The sequence below is a fragment of the Pecten maximus genome, chromosome 14 (assembly GCF_902652985.1).
Source record: "Pecten maximus chromosome 14, xPecMax1.1, whole genome shotgun sequence".
Lineage (NCBI taxonomy): Eukaryota > Metazoa > Mollusca > Bivalvia > Pectinida > Pectinidae > Pecten > Pecten maximus.
In genome coordinates, this window is record NC_047028.1 from 21,747,498 (window position 1) to 21,769,624 (window position 22,127).

The 22,127-nt window shown below is 39.3% G+C and overlaps 2 protein-coding genes across 2 annotated transcripts in view; one reads left to right on the plus strand and one right to left on the minus strand.

The window, feature by feature from the left end:
* The window catches only part of LOC117342726 (ADP-ribosyl cyclase/cyclic ADP-ribose hydrolase-like), a 29,592-nt gene extending 19,263 nt beyond the window's left edge, over positions 1–10,329 (minus strand). The window contains exon 1 of the mRNA XM_033904945.1: positions 9,600–10,329. Within this exon, the coding sequence (XP_033760836.1) occupies positions 9,600–9,790 (191 nt within the window). The 5' untranslated portion in view covers positions 9,791–10,329. The remainder of the gene's footprint in view (positions 1–9,599) is intronic.
* A 5,200-nt stretch (positions 10,330–15,529) lies between these two features.
* On the plus strand, positions 15,530–19,581 carry LOC117341800. The gene is made up of 7 exons (XM_033903663.1): positions 15,530–15,610; positions 17,830–17,902; positions 18,191–18,307; positions 18,520–18,652; positions 18,864–18,946; positions 19,122–19,313; positions 19,485–19,581. Exons 1-7 carry the CDS (start codon positions 15,530–15,532, stop codon positions 19,490–19,492), a joined length of 687 nt encoding a protein of 228 aa, XP_033759554.1. The 3' UTR covers positions 19,493–19,581.
* The last annotated feature ends 2,546 nt before the right edge of the window (positions 19,582–22,127 follow it).

The window sequence follows — 22,127 nt, forward strand, 5'->3', positions numbered from 1 at the left end:
GGGATGTAGGAGAGAACATTAACTACTCACTATCAGAGGCCCTATAACAGTCGGGGATGTAGGAGAGAACATTAACTACTCACTATCAGAGCCCCTATAACAGTCGGGGATGTAGGAGAGAACATTAACTACTCCCTATCAGAGCCCCTATAACAGTCGGGGATGTAGGAGAGAACATTAACTACTCCCTATCAGAGTCCCTATAACAGTCGGGGATGTAGGAGAGAACATTAACTACTCACTATCAGAGCCCCTATAACAGTCGGGGATGTAGGAGAGAACATTAACTACTCCCTATCAGAGCCCCTATAACAGTCGGGGATGTAGGAGAGAACATTTACTACTCCCTATCAGAGTCCCTATAACAGTCGGGGATGTAGGAGAGAACATTAACTACTCACTATCAGAGCCCCTATAACAGTCGGGGATGTAGGAGAGAACATTAACTACTCCCTATCAGAGCCCCTATAACAGTCGGGGATGTAGGAGAGAACATTAACTACTCACTATCAGAGTCCCTATAACAGTCGGGGATGTAGGAGAGAACATTAACTACTCCCTATCAGAGTCCATATAACAGTCGGGGATGTAGGAGAGAACATTAACTACTCCCTATGAGAGCCTGTATAACAGTCGGGGATGTAGGAGAGAACATTAACTACTCCCTATCAGAGCCCCTATAACAGTCGGGGATGTAGGAGAGAACAATAACTACTCACTATCAGAGGCCCTATAACAGTCGGGGATGTAGGAGAGAACATTAACTACTCACTATCAGAGCCCCTATAACAGTCGGGGATGTAGGAGAGAACATTAACTACTCCCTATCAGAGCCCCTATAACAGTCGGGGATGTAGGAGAGAACATTAACTACTCCCTATCAGAGTCCCTATAACAGTCGGGGATGTAGGAGAGAACATTAACTACTCCCTATCAGAGCCCCTATAACAGTCGGGGATGTAGGAGAGAACATTAACTACTCCCTATCAGAGTCCCTATAACAGTCGGGGATGTAGGAGAGAACATTAAGTACTCCCTATCAGAGTCCCTATAACAGTCGGGGATGTAGGAGAGAACATTTACTACTCCCTATCAGAGCCCCTATAACAGTCGGGGATGTAGGAGAGAACATTAACTACTCCCTATCAGAGCCCCTATAACAGTCGGGGATGTAGGAGAAAACATTAACTACTCCCTATCAGAGCCCCTATAACAGTCGGGGATGTAGGAGAGAACATTAACTACTCCCTATCAGAGCCCCTATAACAGTCGGGGATGTAGGAGAGAACATTAACTACTCACTATCAGAGTCCCTATAACAGTCGGGGATGTAGGAGAGAACATTAACTACTCACTATCAGAGCCCCTATAACAGTCGGGGATGTAGGAGAGAACATTAACTACTCACTATCAGAGTTCCTATAACAGTCGGGGATGTAGGAGAGAACATTAACTACTCCCTATCAGAGCCCCTATAACAGTTGGGGATGTAGGAGAGAACATTAACTACTCACTATCAGAGTCCCTATAACAGTCCGGGATGTAGGAGAGAACATTAACTACTCCCTATCAGAGCCCCTATAACAGTCGGGGATGTAGGAGAGAACATTAACTACTCACTATCAGAGCCCCTATAACAGTCGGGGATGTAGGAGAGAACATTAACTACTCACTATCAGAGCCCCTATAACAGTCGGGGATGTAGGAGAGAACATTAACTACTCCCTATCAGAGCCCCTATAACAGTCGGGGATGTAGGAGAGAACATTAACTACTCCCTATCAGAGTCCCTATAACAGTCGGGGATGTAGGAGAGAACATTAACTACTCCCTATCAGAGCCCCTATAACAGTCGGGGATGTAGGATAGAACATTAACTACTCCCTATCAGAGTCCCTATAACAGTCGGGGATGTAGGAGAGAACATTAAGTACTCCCTATCAGAGTCCCTATAACAGTCGGGGATGTAGGAGAGAACATTAACTACTCCCTATCAGAGCCCCTATAACAGTCGGGGATGTAGGAGAGAACATTAACTACTCCCTATCAGAGCCCCTATAACAGTCGGGGATGTAGGAGAGAACATTAAATACTCCCTATCAGAGCCCCTATAACAGTCGGGGATGTAGGAGAGAACATTAACTACTCCCTATCAGAGTCCCTATAACAGTCGGGGATGTAGGAGAGACACATTTAACTACTCCCTATCAGAGTCCCTATAACAGTCGGGGATGTAGGAGAGAACATTAACTACTCCCTATCAGAGCCCCTATAACAGTTGGGGATGTAGGAGAGAACATTAACTACTCCCTATCAGAGTCCCTATAACAGTCCGGGATGTAGGAGAGAACATTAACTACTCCCTATCAGAGTCCCTATAACAGTCGGGGATGTAGGAGAGAACATTAACTACTCACTATCAGAGCCCCTATAACAGTCGGGGATGTAGGAGAGAACATTAACTACTCCCTATCAGAGCCCCTATAACAGTCGGGGATGTAGGAGAGAACATTACTACTCCCTATCAGAGTCCCTATAACAGTCCGGGATGTAGGAGAGAACATTAACTACTCACTATCAGAGCCCCTATAACAGTCGGGGATGTAGGAGAGAACATTAACTACTCCCTATCAGAGCCCCTATAACAGTCGGGGATGTAGGAGAGAACATTAACTACTCCCTATCAGAGCCCCTATAACAGTCCGGGGATGTAGGAGAGAACATTAACTACTCACTATCAGAGCCCCTATAACAGTCGGGGATGTAGGAGAGAACATTAACTACTCACTATCAGAGCCCCTATAACAGTCGGGGATGTAGGAGAGAACATTAACTACTCCCTATCAGAGCCCCTATAACAGTCGGGGATGTAGGAGAGAACATTTACTACTCCCTATCAGAGTCCCTATAACAGTCGGGGATGTAGGAGAGAACATTAACTACTCCCTATCAGAACCCCTATAACAGTCGGGGATGTAGGAGAGAACATTAACTACTCCCTATCAGAGTCCCTATAACAGTCGGGGATGTAGGAGAGAACATTAACTACTCCCTATCAGAGTCCCTATAACAGTCGGGGATGTAGGAGAGAACATTAACTACTCCCTATCAGAGGCCCTATAACAGTCGGGGATGTAGGAGAGAACATTAACTACTCCCTATCAGAGTCCCTATAACAGTCGGGGATGTAGGAGAGAACATTAACTACTCCCTATCAGAGTCCCTATAACAGTCGGGGATGTAGGAGAGAACATTAAATACTCCCTATCAGAGCCCCTATAACAGTCGGGGATGTAGGAGAGAACATTAACTACTCCCTATCAGAGTCCCTATAACAGTCGGGGATGTAGGAGAACACATTTTCTACTCCCTATCAGAGTCCCTATAACAGTCGGGGATGTAGGAGAGAACATTAACTACTCCCTATCAGAGCCCCTATAACAGTTGGGGATGTAGGAGAGAACATTAACTACTCCCTATCAGAGTCCCTATAACAGTCCGGGATGTAGGAGAGAACATTAACTACTCCCTATCAGAGTCCCTATAACAGTCGGGGATGTAGGAGAGAACATTAACTACTCACTATCAGAGCCCCTATAACAGTCGGGGATGTAGGAGAGAACATTAACTACTCCCTATCAGAGCCCCTATAACAGTCGGGGATGTAGGAGAGAACATTTACTACTCCCTATCAGAGTCCCTATAACAGTCGGGGATGTAGGAGAGAACATTAACTACTCACTATCAGAGCCCCTATAACAGTCGGGGATGTAGGAGAGAACATTAACTACTCCCTATCAGAGCCCCTATAACAGTCGGGGATGTAGGAGAGGACATTAACTACTCACTATCAGAGTCCCTATAACAGTCGGGGATGTAGGAGAGAACATTAACTACTCCCTATCAGAGTCCCTATAACAGTCGGGGATGTAGGAGAGAACATTAACTACTCCCTATGAGAGCCTGTATAACAGTCGGGGATGTAGGAGAGAACATTAACTACTCCCTATCAGAGTCCCTATAACAGTCCGGGATGTAGGAGAGAACATTAACTACTCCCTATCAGAGTCCCTATAACAGTCGGGGATGTAGGAGAGAACATTAACTACTCACTATCAGAGCCCCTATAACAGTCGGGGATGTAGGAGAGAACATTAACTACTCCCTATCAGAGCCCCTATAACAGTCGGGGATGTAGGAGAGAACATTTACTACTCCCTATCAGAGTCCCTATAACAGTCGGGGATGTAGGAGAGAACATTAACTACTCACTATCAGAGCCCCTATAACAGTCGGGGATGTAGGAGAGAACATTAACTACTCCCTATCAGAGCCCCTATAACAGTCGGGGATGTAGGAGAGAACATTAACTACTCCCTATCAGAGTCCCTATAACAGTCGGGGATGTAGGAGAGAACATTAACTACTCCCTATGAGAGCCTGTATAACAGTCGGGGATGTAGGAGAGAACATTAACTACTCCCTATCAGAGCCCCTATAACAGTCGGGGATGTAGGAGAGAACATTAACTACTCACTATCAGAGGCCCTATAACAGTCGGGGATGTAGGAGAGAACATTAACTACTCACTATCAGAGCCCCTATAACAGTCGGGGATGTAGGAGAGAACATTAACTACTCCCTATCAGAGCCCCTATAACAGTCGGGGATGTAGGAGAGAACATTAACTACTCCCTATCAGAGTCCCTATAACAGTCGGGGATGTAGGAGAGAACATTAACTACTCCCTATCAGAGCCCCTATAACAGTCGGGGATGTAGGAGAGAACATTAACTACTCCCTATCAGAGTCCCTATAACAGTCGGGGATGTAGGAGAGAACATTAAGTACTCCCTATCAGAGTCCCTATAACAGTCGGGGATGTAGGAGAGAACATTTACTACTCCCTATCAGAGCCCCTATAACAGTCGGGGATGTAGGAGAGAACATTAACTACTCCCTATCAGAGCCCCTATAACAGTCGGGGATGTAGGAGAGAACATTAACTACTCACTATCAGAGCCCCTATAACAGTCGGGGATGTAGGAGAGAACATTAACTACTCCCTATCAGAGCCCCTATAACAGTCGGGGATGTAGGAGAGAACATTAACTACTCCCTATCAGAGCCCCTATAACAGTCGGGGATGTAGGAGAGAACATTAACTACTCCCTATCAGAGCCCCTATAACAGTCGGGGATGTAGGAGAGAACATTAACTACTCCCTATCAGAGTTCCTATAACAGTCGGTGATGTAGGAGAGAACATTAACTACTCCCTATCAGAGCCCCTATAACAGTCGGGGATGTAGGAGAGAACATTAACTACTCCCTATCAGAGCCTCTATAACAGTCGGGGATGTAGGAGAGAACATTAACTACTCCCTATCAGAGCCCCTATAACAGTCGGGGATGTAGAAGAGAACATTAACTACTCCCTATCAGAGCCCCTATAACAGTCGGGGATGTAGAAGAGAACATTAACTACTCCCTATCAGAGCCTCTATAACAGTCGGGGATGTAGGAGAGAACATTAACTACTCCCTATCAGAGTCCCTATAACAGTCGGGGATGTAGGAGAGAACATTAACTTATCCCTATCAGAGTCCCTATAACCGTCGGGGATGTAGGAGAGAACATTAACTACTCCCTATCAGAGCCCCTATAACAGTCGAGGATGTAGGAGAGCACATTAACTACTCCCTATCAGAGTCCCTATAACCGTCGGGGATGTAGGAGAGAACATTAACTAATCCCTATCAGAGTCCCTATAACAGTCGAGGATGTAGGAGAGAACATTAACTACTCCCTATCAGAGTCCCTATAACAGTCGGGGATGTAGGAGAGAACATTAACTAATCCCTATCAGAGCCCCTATAACAGTCGAGGATGTAGGAGAGAACATTAACTACTCCCTATCAGAGTCCCTATAACAGTCGGGGATGTAGGAGAGAACATTAACTAATCCCTATCAGAGCCCCTATAACAGTCGGGGATGTAGGAGGGAACATTAACTACTCCCTATGAGAGCCCCTATAACAGTTGGGGATGTAGGAGAGAACATTAACTAATCCCTATCAGAGCCCCTATAACCGTCGGGGATGTAGGAGAGAACATTAACTACTCCCTATCAGAGCCCCTATAACAGTCGGGGATGTAGGAGAGAACATTAACTACTCCCTATCAGAGCCCCTATAACAATCGGGGATGTAGGAGAGAACATTTACTACTCCCTATCAGAGCCCCTATAACAGTCGAGGATGTAGGAGAGAACATTAACTACTCCCTATCAGAGTCCCTATAACAGTCGGGGATGTAGGAGAGAACATTAACTACTCCCTATCAGAGCCTGTATAACAGTCGGGGATGTAGGAGAGAACATTAACTACTCCCTATCAGAGCCCCTATAACAGTCGGGGATGTAGGAGAGAACATTAACTACTCCCTATCAGAGTTCCTATAACAGTCGGTGATGTAGGAGAGAACATTAACTACTCCCTATCAGAGCCCCTATAACAGTCGGGGATGTAGGAGAGAACATTAACTACTCCCTATCAGAGCCTCTATAACAGTCGGGGATGTAGGAGAGAACATTAACTACTCCCTATCAGAGCCCCTATAACAGTCGGGGATGTAGAAGAGAACATTAACTACTCCCTATCAGAGCCCCTATAACAGTCGGGGATGTAGAAGAGAACATTAACTACTCCCTATCAGAGCCTCTATAACAGTCGGGGATGTAGGAGAGAACATTAACTACTCCCTATCAGAGTCCCTATAACAGTCGGGGATGTAGGAGAGAACATTAACTTATCCCTATCAGAGTCCCTATAACCGTCGGGGATGTAGGAGAGAACATTAACTACTCCCTATCAGAGCCCCTATAACAGTCGAGGATGTAGGAGAGCACATTAACTACTCCCTATCAGAGTCCCTATAACCGTCGGGGATGTAGGAGAGAACATTAACTAATCCCTATCAGAGTCCCTATAACAGTCGAGGATGTAGGAGAGAACATTAACTACTCCCTATCAGAGTCCCTATAACAGTCGGGGATGTAGGAGAGAACATTAACTAATCCCTATCAGAGCCCCTATAACAGTCGAGGATGTAGGAGAGAACATTAACTACTCCCTATCAGAGTCCCTATAACAGTCGGGGATGTAGGAGAGAACATTAACTAATCCCTATCAGAGCCCCTATAACAGTCGGGGATGTAGGAGGGAACATTAACTACTCCCTATGAGAGCCCCTATAACAGTTGGGGATGTAGGAGAGAACATTAACTAATCCCTATCAGAGCCCCTATAACCGTCGGGGATGTAGGAGAGAACATTAACTACTCCCTATCAGAGCCCCTATAACAGTCGGGGATGTAGGAGAGAACATTAACTACTCCCTATCAGAGCCCCTATAACAATCGGGGATGTAGGAGAGAACATTTACTACTCCCTATCAGAGCCCCTATAACAGTCGAGGATGTAGGAGAGAACATTAACTACTCCCTATCAGAGTCCCTATAACAGTCGGGGATGTAGGAGAGAACATTAACTACTCCCTATCAGAGCCTGTATAACAGTCGGGGATGTAGGAGAGAACATTAACTACTCCCTATCAGAGCCCCTATAACAGTCGGGGATGTAGGAGAGAACATTAACTACTCACTATCAGAGCCCCTATAACAGTCGGGGATGTAGGAGAGAACATTAACTACTCACTATCAGAGGCCCTATAACAGTCGGGGATGTAGGAGAGAACATTAACTACTCCCTATCAGAGCCCCTATAACAGTCGGGGATGTAGGAGAGAACATTAACTACTCCCTATCAGAGCCCCTATAACAGTCGGGGATGTAGGAGAGAACATTAACTACTCCCTATCAGAGCCCCTATAACAGTCGGGGATGTAGGAGAGAACATTAACTACTCCCTATCAGAGTCCCTATAACAGTCGGGGATGTAGGAGAGAGCATTAACTACTCCCTATCAGAGCCTCTATAACAGTCGGGGATGTAGGAGAGAACATTAACTACTCCCTATCAGAGCCCCTATAACAGTCGGGGATGTAGGAGAGAACATTAACTACTCCCTAACAGAGTCCCTATAACAGTCGGGGATGTAGGAGAGAACATTAACTACTCCCTATCAGAGCCCCTATAACAGTCGGGGATGTAGGAGAGAACATTAACTACTCACTATCAGAGCCCCTATAACAGTCGGGGATGTAGGAGAGAACATTAACTACTCCCTATCAGAGCCCCTATAACAGTCGGGGATGTAGGAGAGAACATTTACGACTCGCCCCTATGAGAGCCCCTATAACAGTCGGGGATGTAGGAGAGAACATTAACTTATCCCTATCAGAGTCCCTATAACAGTCGGGGATGTAGGAGAGAACATTAACTACTCCCTATCAGAGTCCCTATAACAGTCGGGGATGTAGGAGAGAACATTAACTACTCCCTATCAGAGTCCCTATAACAGTCGGGGATGTAGGAGAGAACATTAACTACTCCCTATCAGAGTCCCTATAACCGTCGGGGATGTAGGAGAGAACATTAACTACTCCCTATCAGAGCCCCTATAACAGTCGGGGATGTAGGAGAGAACATTAACTACTCCCTATCAGAGCCCCTATAACAGTCGGGGATGTAGGAGAGAACATTAACTACTCCCTATCAGAGTCCCTATAACAGTCGGGGATGTAGGAGAGAACATTAACTACTCCCTATCAGAGTCCCTATAACAGTCGGGGATGTAGGAGAGAACATTAACTACTCACTATCAGAGCCCCTATAACAGTCGGGGATGTAGGAGAGAACATTAACTACTCCCTATCAGAGCCCCTATAACAGTCGGGGATGTAGGAGAGAACATTAACTACTCCCTATCAGAGCCCCTATAACAGTTGGGGATGTAGGAGAGAACATTAACTACTCACTATCAGAGTCCCTATAACAGTCGGGGATGTAGGAGAGAACATTAACTACTCCCTATCAGAGCCCCTATAACAGTCGGGGATGTAGGATAGAACATTAACTACTCCCTATCAGAGCCTGTATAACAGTCGGGGATGTAGGAGAGAATATTAACTACTCCCTATGAGAGCCCCTATAACAGTCGGGGATGTAGGAGAGAACATTAACTACTCCCTATGAGAGCCCCTATAACCGTCGGGGATGTAGGTGAGAACATTAACTACTCCCTATCAGAGTCCCTATAACCGTCGGGGATGTAGGAGAGAACATTAACTACTCCCTATCAGAGCCCATATAACAGTCGGGGATGTAGGAGAGAACATTAACTACTCCCTATCAGAGTCCCTATAACAGTCGGGATGTAGGAGAGAACATTTACGGCTCGCCCCTATGAGAGCCTATTGGGGATGAAGTAGGAGCCTGAGGACATTAACTACTCCCCATTGAGACTGAAAGATGACGACAAACTAGGTCAATCAATGGGTTGGGTTTTTTCCTTGGTATTAAATAAATAGCCAACCATTACAAGTAAATATTAGCACACTGGAAAAAATACCTATTGCAGGTATGCAGAAATCACATGAATAAGAATTAATTAAGTTGTTTCCTAATATAAAACTTACTCTGAGCAAAATGGTGCACTGTTGACAAAGGTTTGGAAGTGAAGACATCGCCCAATAAACAAATCTTTTGTGGACTCCGTTGAGCGTGTAGTCTTTAAGACACACCTGCTTTCTACGTATGGTCCATATTGTGTGTACAAAAACAGAATCACAGATATCGCACAAAGCAGGTTCCGTGTGTTGTACAGCATGGCGCTCTGGTCGCTGTCTCTCTGCACACTGTTATAATATCTTCCCTGTTCGTGCTCACGTATCTATGGGCTCGCGATGGGTATTATCACATCAGTATCTATAACAAGAATGAGTCAACGCCAGAGGCCTAACAAACATATGTACCACGTTAAGTAGCCGGACCTATCAATCCTCTGTAACCCCGCACACAAGATAACTTTGATATCCCTATCGAACGCTAACAAAGTTTACAACTCCTTAGTTTGTATGTGTGCATGGAAATGTTACGTCGTTTCTATATGTACGTAATTTACAAATACGCGCTGGAAATTCCATTTAAAGTTTCTTCTAAAACACGTTTTACACGGTTTTTCCACTATTCACAGCTCGGACTGCAATATTATCAAGAAACCGGATATTTCAGTGTAAGTACAGAGTGCTAGTCAATTAGATCAGCCGACAAGTATTCCCTATTGTGCATATTAGTACGCATGGTAGTAAGCATCGACAACTCCGTTCAGAAACTGTATCACATGCATTTTAGAATTCAACCCTTTCCATGTTTTCGGTCAGTTCAGCCGCCGTAGGTAAATAAATAAGCACGTGTATATGTACATAATACAATGCAAATGCACGCACGCCCATCGCCAGCCCGCCGCCACTCAATATGTATAGCATCTCTGGACACTCCCCTGTCAGCTTAAATTGGTCAAAACGTGTTTCTCCCTGTCATATCGATGTGTATACATTTATCTTTTAATTTGATAAAAGTTCAAACATATGCTCAGATGATTATTTATCACCCATTTGTCGAGAGGTTGATTCATTGGTCGGATTTCAACAGAAACCGGATAGGTATAAATAGAGTCCTACGTAGTTACTGAAGTCTGTCAGCAGATAAAGTATTCCATATCGCCCCCAATATATTTTGTACTTCCCGTTATTCTCAATTCTTTAAATTCTTCGTTATTATCTTTACAGATAAGAGCGAAATTTACCCTGTTGTAAATACTCAATCATTATTTAGTCAGATTGCCCCTTTATCATTATATTAGGTTGAGAGACTATTTCCAGATGTACCAGTGAACTTTGAACCTTTTCTGGAGCATGCCAGAAGTTCAAAGACGTTTTATAGTAAGTTGATAAAAATAATGTAGCACCATCTTGTAACACGAAATGGAACTTAATTTTTGATAATCTGAATGATACGGATTAGCCATTTTTGTTCAAAAATCCCTTGCAGGTTACAAAAATACAAAACGTCAATGGTTTCAGTTCAAAGTGGTTCATCACATCTTGACAACGAATTCGTTCCAGGGTAAAATTGACATGGGTGTGTTGAATTATTTTTGAAAGCTTCAGAGATCAGTATTTATGCCAATTGTTAGTCATCAAGATCTTAAAATAACAGCTCAAAATATTCATATACACATGTAGTTCAAATAGCCGTTGGTGGTAAGCTGTTGTACGGTGCTCCTTCAGGCGCGGGTTTTGTTATTTTTTTTAACAAGTATATGCTGTAAAAACACGGTGTGCAACGTTTCAATATTTACCCAGTAACCTAACACGGACAGATTCAATGTTTGGACAAGTGCTGGGTCAACATTGCTCCGTGAATATGGCAACTTGGCTTTCCACACGCTTATATGTACGCCATTAAAATACTCGGGCGGACCTATCATAATTCACGTGACACATATATTCATCCTTGCTAATACCTATAGTAGTATACTGTTAATATGTATGAACTTTACAGAAGTACCGTCTTAAATTACCCCTTCCAAAGAATTATAGATTTTACTAAATTAGCGAGGGTTGGGTTAATTAAGTGAATATATTTTTTATCATAATTTTCATATACTCTTTTGACGAACTACATGTGATAATATACACATTATGATATGTTTATGAACTGAACAAGAGTGACAGTTACAAAACATATGGCGCAAGGGAGATAACATCACGACTAAGTAGTATGGACTTAACGAAAACTATTAACACGTGGGAGGATTGCAACCATTTTATACATCTATATATATTTTATGTATAACTACACTATGATGGCTGATTTCGGCCATGTCGCATATGTACAACGTGATATAAGAGATTTAAAACAATTATACAGAATCCTTGATACTGATCATCAAATTGCAAGTTTCACCTAATAGGGTACCAACATAATCAAATGTGTGTACCAACTTGTGACATGGATCACTACTAATTTAAAGTCCTTAAGTCGAAAAACTGTCAATAATTTATCACTTTGAGAATAAACTTTGGTATATACCACAACCAATGTATAATTTGAGCGTGTCATCTTGGTGACAGACTTTGGTATATACCACAACCAGTGTATAATTTGAGCGTGTCATCTTGGTGACAGACTTTGGTATATACCACAATCAATGTATAATTTGAGCGTGTCATCTTGATGACAGACATTTGTATAGATCACAACCAGTGTATAATTTGAGCTTGTCATCTTAGTTGCAGACTTTGGTATATATCACAATCAATGCATAATTGGACACTCCCCTGTCAGCTTAAATTGGTCGAAACGTGCTTCTCCCTGTCATATCGATGTGTATACATTTATCTTTTAATTTGATAAAAGTTCAAATATATGATCAGATGATTATTTATCGCACATTTGTCGAGAGGCTGATTCATTGGTCGGATTTCAACAGAAACCGGATAGGTATAAATAGAGTCCTACGTAGTTACTGAAGTCTGTCAGCAGATAACGTATTCCATATCGCCCGCACTATATTTTGTACTTCCCGTTATTCTCAATTTTTTAAATTCTTCGTTATTATCTTTCCAGATAACAGCGACATTTACCCTGTTGTAAATACCAAATCATCATTCAATCAGGTTGCCCTATTATTGTAAACTTCATTTATTTTACAACAATTGCGAAACAAGTAATATTAACTTATATTAATCACGCTTGTTAGCCCGGATGTAAGCGCGCGAGGGGTCTTACTGTGGGAGGAAACCGGAGTACCCAGGGAATACCCACGTGGTCGGACAGGTGACCCTATACTTTTTCACGTCCGATCGGGGAATCAAACCCCGGCCGCCCAGGTGAAAGCCAAGTGTGTTACCACTGTGCAACCCGACCACCCTATTATCATAATATTAGGTTGAGAAAACTATTTTCTGATGTAAATACTCAAGTATTATTCAATTAATTAGCGAAAATTACTTATCACTGACACTATTCATTCATTAAGTCATCAAAACGCTGAATTTCGAAAGAAAATCATTAAATTGAAATCATTAGTTCGAACCTGGAGTAGAAGCTCATTAACCCCTATTGGAAGAATTTTTGTATTCAGTCAACTTTTCTTTTGCTCTCAAATCCAAGTGAAAATTTTCTTGCGAATTTGAATACTATTATATTTCAATATTTATGGAATGTTGGGTCAGATAAGATCTACAGAGATATAATTGTTCAAGAATATGTAAATGGCTAGATTTTCACTTACATATTCTTCCACAGCGCGTCATGTTGAAATATCTGTCAAAAAATGCCGTTCATACACCAGTGAACTACAAAAAATAACAATTATTTCTTATATTTACATTTCAAAACTATTTTTCAACGTAATCTTTGAAAAAAAATCATAAGAAACAGTATTCTACGTTCGTTATGCGTAGTGACGAAACAGCTGAATGATCGATGTAACAGCGTAACAGATAGTTCCAATTTGGCGGGAAAGGTAATCGAGTACACAAGTACACAAAATATAGTTCCACACAAATTCATTATTTTAATCATCATGAAAGAAAAATATTGAAATGTTGTCTTCAATTTTACAATTATTAACAAGTTTTAAAGTTGATAAAACATTATTTCATGTGTAATCAAACGCGATTTTATATTCACACTTCTGCATTATCAATGTTGACGTTGGCACCGTCAACAATGTAACGTTGGCACCGTCAACAATGTACTGTATGTATTTATACGCGGCAGGTTAATTGTTCACCTAGGAATATTTACCATTGTATGGCACTGCCACTATATAACCCCAAGCCCCTGTGTATAACCCTACCAATTCAGTTGCGAGTTCACCAGCTTATGAACTGCCAACTGAAATTTGACTTTGAAAATTTCCCAAAACAATCGCACGACAAATAAAAAATCGCAGATGGCAAATATAAGCATTGAACGGCTTTCAGTTGGCATTCATAGTCAATATGAATGCCAACTGAAAGCCGTTCAATGCTTAAATGAACGTAATTTTGTTAGTACCTTCATATAGAGAACACATAGTGGAAATGTAAATATAATGTAATAAGTACCTAACCAAACATGCTGCTCTGTGTTGTAATAATTTAATTTTAGGAATGATTAAAATCGAAGAAACACTATAAAAACAAACAAGGAGCCGCAAAGCTTGGCATTATCCCCCGCGCTCCACAGTTGGTATGAAAACCCAAATATATGTATATATCAAGCTCAAAGTAACAGTTATTAAGGAAACAGTAATTTGGTATTTTTGATTAAGTCTCCATGGTGACAGAAAAAATACCGAAAATGGAAGGTCCGCAATAACAAAAGGCACAAGTAGTCTGATATATTCAGAAAGCTACAAGCAGCTGCGTTGAACAGTTTTGGAGTTATAGCCCAGAAACAAAAGGAAACAGAAATTTGGTATTTTTTATTAAGTTTCCATGGTGACAGAAATAATACCGAAACAATTTTTACCTGGATTTTCAGTTTAGGGAGTAACAGGATTAAAACTTACCCCTAAAAAATTTAATGTCACTGCAGTTCCAAAATCTTAGATAACATTAAGTAAATAAAAAATAGTAATTAACTAAGTACACATGTATATTAGAATGTACATATGAATGTTTAGTTAAATAAGTAATGCGTCTGTGAAAAAAGGGTATAAAAATAAAGGTTAGGCTTTCTGCATAACTCTCTTCAGCCTTAAAAAAGTGATGAGTAGAAATTTCTCAAAGAACATTTAACGTGCAGGTATCCTGCTTGTCAACCATGCCAAACTTTTGTATCAACAAAAAATAATTCATCTGTTAACATTGCTTTTTACATTAATTAATAACTGTGTCTTTAAGACAACTGAGGCATCACTCATTACTTTGTACATGTTTTGAAATATGTATGCAATTATATCAGTATTTCATTTTGAGAATATGAAAACTGTGATGTTAATTGAATCCCAATGACAAAGCATATTAACATTTCATTGTGCCTCCCAATTAGTCATTGATATAATTTTGTTCAGCAAATGTTTCCTTCAATATGACACGCTTATTGGACACATTACATGAATTTAGTTGTATACATGTACATGATCAGAAGTCAGGTGTAGAAGATGACACTGATTGTGTCCTAACTACAGTCTCTCTATTGGTTTTGGAATTATTAAAATGTTATTCCAAAAAACCATTACCTGCAATTCCCAGTTGTCGATGAAACCATGCAAGAAAGGTGACACGTGAATTCAATACCCTGGTTCACACAGGTGATTAAACCAATTACTGTGAGACAAGGATTGTCTAAAATGGACAGTGCAATAAAGAATGACCAGTCACTGATTAGAAGTTTGATAACACTGACCAATCAGGGCTTTAAGTATTGACCAATACACTAACGACTTGATGTTACCATTAAAGGTATATAAAACATTTCCTCAGTGAAAAAAGAAAACCTTATTAACAGTTGCTGATAAAACTGAAAGTGTTGTTTTCGTGAATATGTGGATGTACGGTTTTCTGGCGCTATGAATGCAGAAGTATATGACAACCTGCTGATATTTCTTCAAAGTGACCCAAATAACAGAATCTGGCCATCTGCTGTGCAGGTAAATGAATTTTGCATTCATATATAAGACAGGCCAACATTTATGAAAAAAATCTATGTAACGTGTCATATAAATTAAGTAATGTTCAGAAAAAAAAAAAAAAAAAAAAATGTATCCCATACTTTTGGTAAGGGGTGGGGGGTTGCCAAGGTGTAGATTTATATTGGTATAGTTTTATATTATTAATTTCATACACAAATAATAATATAAAACATACACTTAATCAACAGAGAAAGATTCATCAATCCATTTTTATAGCAATTATCTTTGAAACTAAGTTGAAAAATGTTGGCCTGGCATGACAACCTCTTTATTATGGTTTGTATATAAACCATGTATACACATTACCCTGGTAGCTTGATTATGTTGTAAGAAAAGTGTTCACTGCTGCTGTTATTAATTAATTATGTAGAATATATATTCAATATTACATAGTTTTCGAAGAAATATATATTTTTATCTTCATTGCACAATTATAATAAAGAAAAGTTTTTAATATCATGTGCTGATCCTCTTGCAATAACTTAAGAAATGAAACTCTGCTTGTATACATGTAATTCTCCATGCTATGAAGCTCTGTTTGCATATTACTTCCAGGATTGCTAGATACAATAAAATAACAAAGACAGTAAAATGAGTGGCGATAATTGGCTCACTTCTTCATTGAAGTGGCCGCGTTACTTCAAAATTTTAATTCAAAATTATCATTTCTGTGTTTTGTTTCCTTTTGATGTATGATAAAATAATCTTTTTCTGACATGGAACACATTTTTTACAAAAGTAAATAGGCAAAGGTGGGCGGAATAAAGAATTATCCGCCAAAATGACAATAAATATTGTCATGCGCCACACTTTTGTTTATATGCTTAAACACAAATGAAAGTACATTTTGTAGATCATTGAAATTTAGTTAAAATTAGGGGTATTTCGAAGTGAAATGCAAATACAAAATAACTATATATATTATAACCCAAATTGTAGTTTTTGTGTCAAATCATTTAAAATATATGAAAAATGGAAAAAGAAGATGGTATAGGCACGTCATAGAAAGTATGTTTGATATGTTGCAAATATATTCATAATTCCATAGAAGTAATATGATGGATATGTTATAGATAGCTTTTGTAAAAATATTGTATATTATTGAAATATATCTATAGATCTGTGTGTATGTTATAGATATAAGTCCCTAAAAGTATATTACAGATAATGAATGATATATACATGATTGATATATATGTTATAGATTTGTTATAGGTGTAATATGATATTATAGAACATTGGATAGGTTGTAGATATTAAATGATTCAAGTATGATATATATGTTATAGATTTATCATATATATGTTATAGATTTGTGATATAGGTGTCCAAAGATATGATATGCTATAGATTTGTTATAGATGTAATACAATAGAATAGAACATTAGAAAGGTTGTTGATATATAAAGATTCAATTAGTATAGAGACTTGTATATCAGGTATCCTATTAACTATATGAAGATAAAGGCCAAAATGGCATGGTAGAATATTACGACGTACATTTCTTAAAGTTGTTAAAGCCATGTAAACTATTCTGTATTAACGTGAAATGTTATTTTGAATGCTTAAAATTAACATTATTGTTATTTTGATTATCAGGTGAATCGCGAGTTCCTGGACTGCGATGACTTCATCATTTTCCCGAAGAGCGTCACAAGGCTTGAAAGCGATAATTTGGAAATTCAGTTGCAATGTTAATAATTATTACATTTTTACCAGTGAAATATCAAAAATTATTCATTCTATAAAAGTGATATTTTTCACTAGTGAAAAATATCACTTTTGCTGATTTGACCAATCAAATTAATGATTAGAAAATACCAAAATAATTGACCAATCAGAAAGCCCGACATATATGTCAGCACATATAGACAGGGGAGACTACTTTATTTGTTTACAAATTATCGCTGTAGTCCTAGTTAGCATACGGGGTAGGGTTTTCGCTGATAAAAAATGTAATAAACAGAATATCTAACAGTGTCTTCAGTAAAACCAAATGTATTTCACTCATGTGGCTAATATTTTGACATTTTTCACTCGTGCTGCGCACTCGTGAAAAATATCAAAATATTAGCCCCACTCGTGAAATATATTTGGTATTACTGAAGACACTGTTAGATATCCTCTATTTCTTTTTTATATGTATGTAGTATTCATTATATTATTTCATTCCACAGGTTCTGCGACACCTACTCACCTGTTTGGAATCCCCACCAGAGGTAGAAGGCTTCATGCTGGACTTCGAGGCTGGTACGTATATGATGTTTGGAATCCCCACCAGAGGTAGAAGGCTTCATGCTGGACTTCGAGGCTGGTACGTATATGAATTGATCGATATAATTACTTGATATAATCAACATGTACTACGACAACTTAAACACGCTTGCAAATAGAATAAAAGTGTTGCAATAGTAAAATATATAAAAGATCATATACACGCAAATGGTGCGATGAATATAAATGCTATTATTATTAGCTATTGTTAATAAAATGTGATATCATCAAAACTTCGTTTTGCTATTTTATGATGTTGGCGAGCCGTCCGGAGCGTGTTCCCGGGTGTGGACCTGAAGGGCTGCAGTTTTCACTGGGCCCAAGCTGTCCTCCGCAAGGTCGACAGTCTTGGACTTCGGGCCACCTTCAGGAAGCGTCAAGGTATTTACACATATAAGACGTTTAACGAAAACGTTATAAGTTACATTCAATCAACCAATGTATTTGTTTATTATAGTGTCATATATCACAATTACAAAATAATAAAGTTACATAGTGTATAACAGTTATTTAAAACCATATTTAAAATATATGCTAGTAATATCTTATTACAATAAGCATTGTAAATATTGAACTTTATTTCCATTTTTCAGGTGTTGCGGAATACATCCGGAAGTTGATGGCGTTGCCGTTCCTCCCGTCGCCTCAGATTCACGACGCCTTTGTGAAGCTGAGGCGTCTGGCCAACACCCCAGAGCTGACTCAGCTGGTCCATTACCTCGACAGGTAAAGCTTCTAAACATGAGATTATTGTGAATCAATCTTATTTTTCAATAGTTTTTCTAATCGTTGTAAGAATTTACCGATAAAAATGTCCTGAAGCTTAATTTCCTGACAAACCTAAGTGTGTTAGACGTGTCATTCCATTTATACTCTTATTTTATAAGCAGTGTTCATACATTGAAACTCGTATGCATTGTTCCTTTGTACTTTTCAGATACTGGTTCAGGAGCGGTGTCTGGTCGACTGCGAACTGGTGCGTTCATCGACAGTCCGTCCGCACCAACAACGACGTAGAGGGTAAGTTGTACATATTAACTCATGTGGGTGCCACAATACAGATTGAAAGCAATACGATGCCTGATATATTGTCTTAATAAAAGTTCTTATTCATTAAAATAAGTCATATCTGATTATATATTTATTTGTTAAATTGTTTTATTATCACATGATTAATCATTCATTTTGTTTATAGGTTGGCATCGCAGGATCAACACCAAGGCTCGCCGGGCGAACCTGCCGTTCTACATGCTCGTCCCATTGCTTCACCAGGAAGGCCGCCTCGTCACCCTCCAGATGAGGCTGGTAGCCGAGCAGGCCCGGCGTCGCCAGCAGACTACCGTGTACCGCCGCATCCAGGGGGAAGATCCAGACGTTGTGGGACCAGGTATGTAAAACTTATTGAATTGAAATGAGAATCATTGTTATCCACTTAAGATAAGCATATACTTCCATAATATATAAAAGGAAATGCGTACATTGTACATTTATTATCAATATGATTTTTTAAAAATGTAATCTGTTTTAAATGTAATCATTTCTATTTCTTTATTTCTAGTATGCTGAGCAGGAGATGTCGAGTTCGACCTTCCTGAAGACCGTCGGCAAGATCTACTGCCCAGCGACGGTCCGACCAACACCAGACGACGAATGAGATACGGATAGATATCAAAGATATACATAAAACAATACTAAAGTTTTACATATAAAACAATACTTAAGTTATACATATCGGTCAAAATACCGCCATGCGAATGTTTTCTCGTATAATGACATTAAATTAGAAATATACCAATATCATTTAACTGTTATTTTAATTAAATTCTTTTCCTTTTCAGGAGTATACCAACAAATCCGCACCGACCAGTTATTCCAGTGACGACAAGATTATCACCAGTCGTAACAAGGCCAGGCCAACTACACCCAGGCAGGTCACACACAAAAAAAAAAACAAAAAAAAAACCATTTTGGTTCTTGAAAAAGGCCTCCACGTGGCAAGAACTGGTAACGGTATACATCGTTGAAATGCATGCATATCCATGCGACGAAATGATATATACCGGCTGACATCCTCTTATAACTTTCCATATGCAATAAATTGTTACGGCAGGGGAAGTAACCGCAATACAATATACATTTTAGTTCTTGCTAGTTACCTCCCCTATTAATAAAGCAGGAAGTGATTTCAAAACAATAACATTATAAAACATTAGCTCAATTATTAATAACATTCATTACATGTTACAGTATAGCCAGTCACACTATTATATACTATAGATAGAGGCTGTGGTGTCCAGGCCGAGTACGGTACGGGACCGAGGTGTCTCTAAATCGTTTTGACCCATCTTGTGTCTATTATTCAAAAACGATTTCCTGTACTTATATTTTATATGTAAAGTCATCCACCATCAGGTTATTTGCAAATGACTGTATATGTGCATTCTGTACAGAAGAGTGCAAAGGTCACCATGCCAGATAGGGCATCGTTAAAAGACAGGCAAAATGAGATTTGTCCCAGAAAGCATCATATATTCATTACATTGCATATCAAGAAGAAACATAAACCAATAAGTTGAATTATAGCATTCATGGTCACAAGATGAAAGGAATTGACTCAGCAAATGTACCTTTGGTTACAGCCATATCTACGAAATCACCAAGAAAGCAAATTCCACCAGACCATTCTCTTAGAGAAACCTATACCTCAACAAAACCCACCTACTATTCAATAATTTCAAGACCTTTGATTGAATATATGCAAATATGGTATGGGACTTACTGCACAGAAAGAAGATCTGCCTGATTTGTTATGATCAACTTACAGACAAACTAGCAATATAAAACCTAAATACATTTTATTTCATGCATGGTCAAAAGTTGAAAGAAAATGGCTCTTCTAGTTTCTAGGGGTCATATCACCATTCACAACATTCTTTACTGAAGCAGCCATATATCACCAAGAAAGCAAAATTCAGTCAGAGATTTCTTTCAGAGGAACCTATAGCTATATCCTTACCCCGGCCTACTATTCTAAAGTAGACGAACAAAAGCCACTGGCTTTTCAATACTTATAAAACCTTTGCTTGAATATATGCATACATATAATTTGGGACCCAAACAGCGCACAGAAAGAATTCAAAAGACATAGACAAACTAGCAGTGTTACACCTATATATGCTACATACTTTGTATTAGCCAATAACGGCTGAAAGAAGAGCAATAATTAAAATGAGAGTGATGTTTCAGGCTGCACCTATATATATTATATTCTGGTCCATCAACAGAGCTGTATGTCTCATCAGGGTCATTAACACAAAGGGTATCCATTCAGCACGACTTATATTGTCCCACAGTCCAGTACTCAAATACAAGCCCATGGAAGCCTTCAAACAAGGGTAAAGATCGATAAGCTGCCAAATAAGTTAGTTTTACAATTCAAGGTTGGAGCTCAGGAGTCCTAGCTCGATCTGTTGTTGGTTGGTTGGAGTTAATTAGTTCGTACATGCATGTATATCAAGGCGGGTCATGACACCTGTACTCCCCATTTTACGCCAGCATAAATATTCAATATCATCAAATATAATAATGGAGTCCTAATCAAAAAGTATACAATTATTACATTTATGCCAATGGTTGACATCAATAAATGACTGGTGTTGATCAGTAATAGGCAAAAAAAAATAAGTATGAACATTTGAGAAAAGTTAACAAGCCAATGAACGTTAGGACTGGATGGCAACACGTGCACACGTGCACAGGTAACTGGATCATCTGTATGTCAAGACACCTGGAATAAGTCTACAATGGTTAGCCACGTGCTTACCATGTATGGTTTATAACTTACAATATGCAAAATGGACAGGTTATATTGTTTTATATGGATATAAATAATTTATATCCATGTAAAATTAAACCATATATAAAATAGCTGTTTTTATTATGAAAATGATCATATACAACACTATTTTGATCACTTGAAAAAAAGCCTGGCACAACATAAACACTTATACAATGATATTATCGTAAGCTTAAATGTTTCACAAAAAAGATAGATATATATTAAGCTCTCTGAATTTTGTAGTTTCTGAATATATATACCAATTATAAACTAGACCATTTTATCTAATTGAAATAATTTTATATTAAAATATCTGTTTTTAATGTTTCTGTAACTACTCCTTAACAAGTTTACCACATCAAA

Bases quoted from the DNA above. Each gene is read 5' to 3' on its own strand.
- LOC117341800 (XM_033903663.1), top strand. From the start codon at position 15,530: ATGAATGCAGAAGTATATGACAACCTGCTGATATTTCTTCAAAGTGAC. The intron at 17,903-18,190 runs GTACGTATATGA...GATGTTGGCGAG, and splicing joins CATGCTGGACTTCGAGGCTG to CCGTCCGGAGCGTGTTCCCG. The intron at 18,308-18,519 runs GTATTTACACAT...TCCATTTTTCAG, and splicing joins CACCTTCAGGAAGCGTCAAG to GTGTTGCGGAATACATCCGG.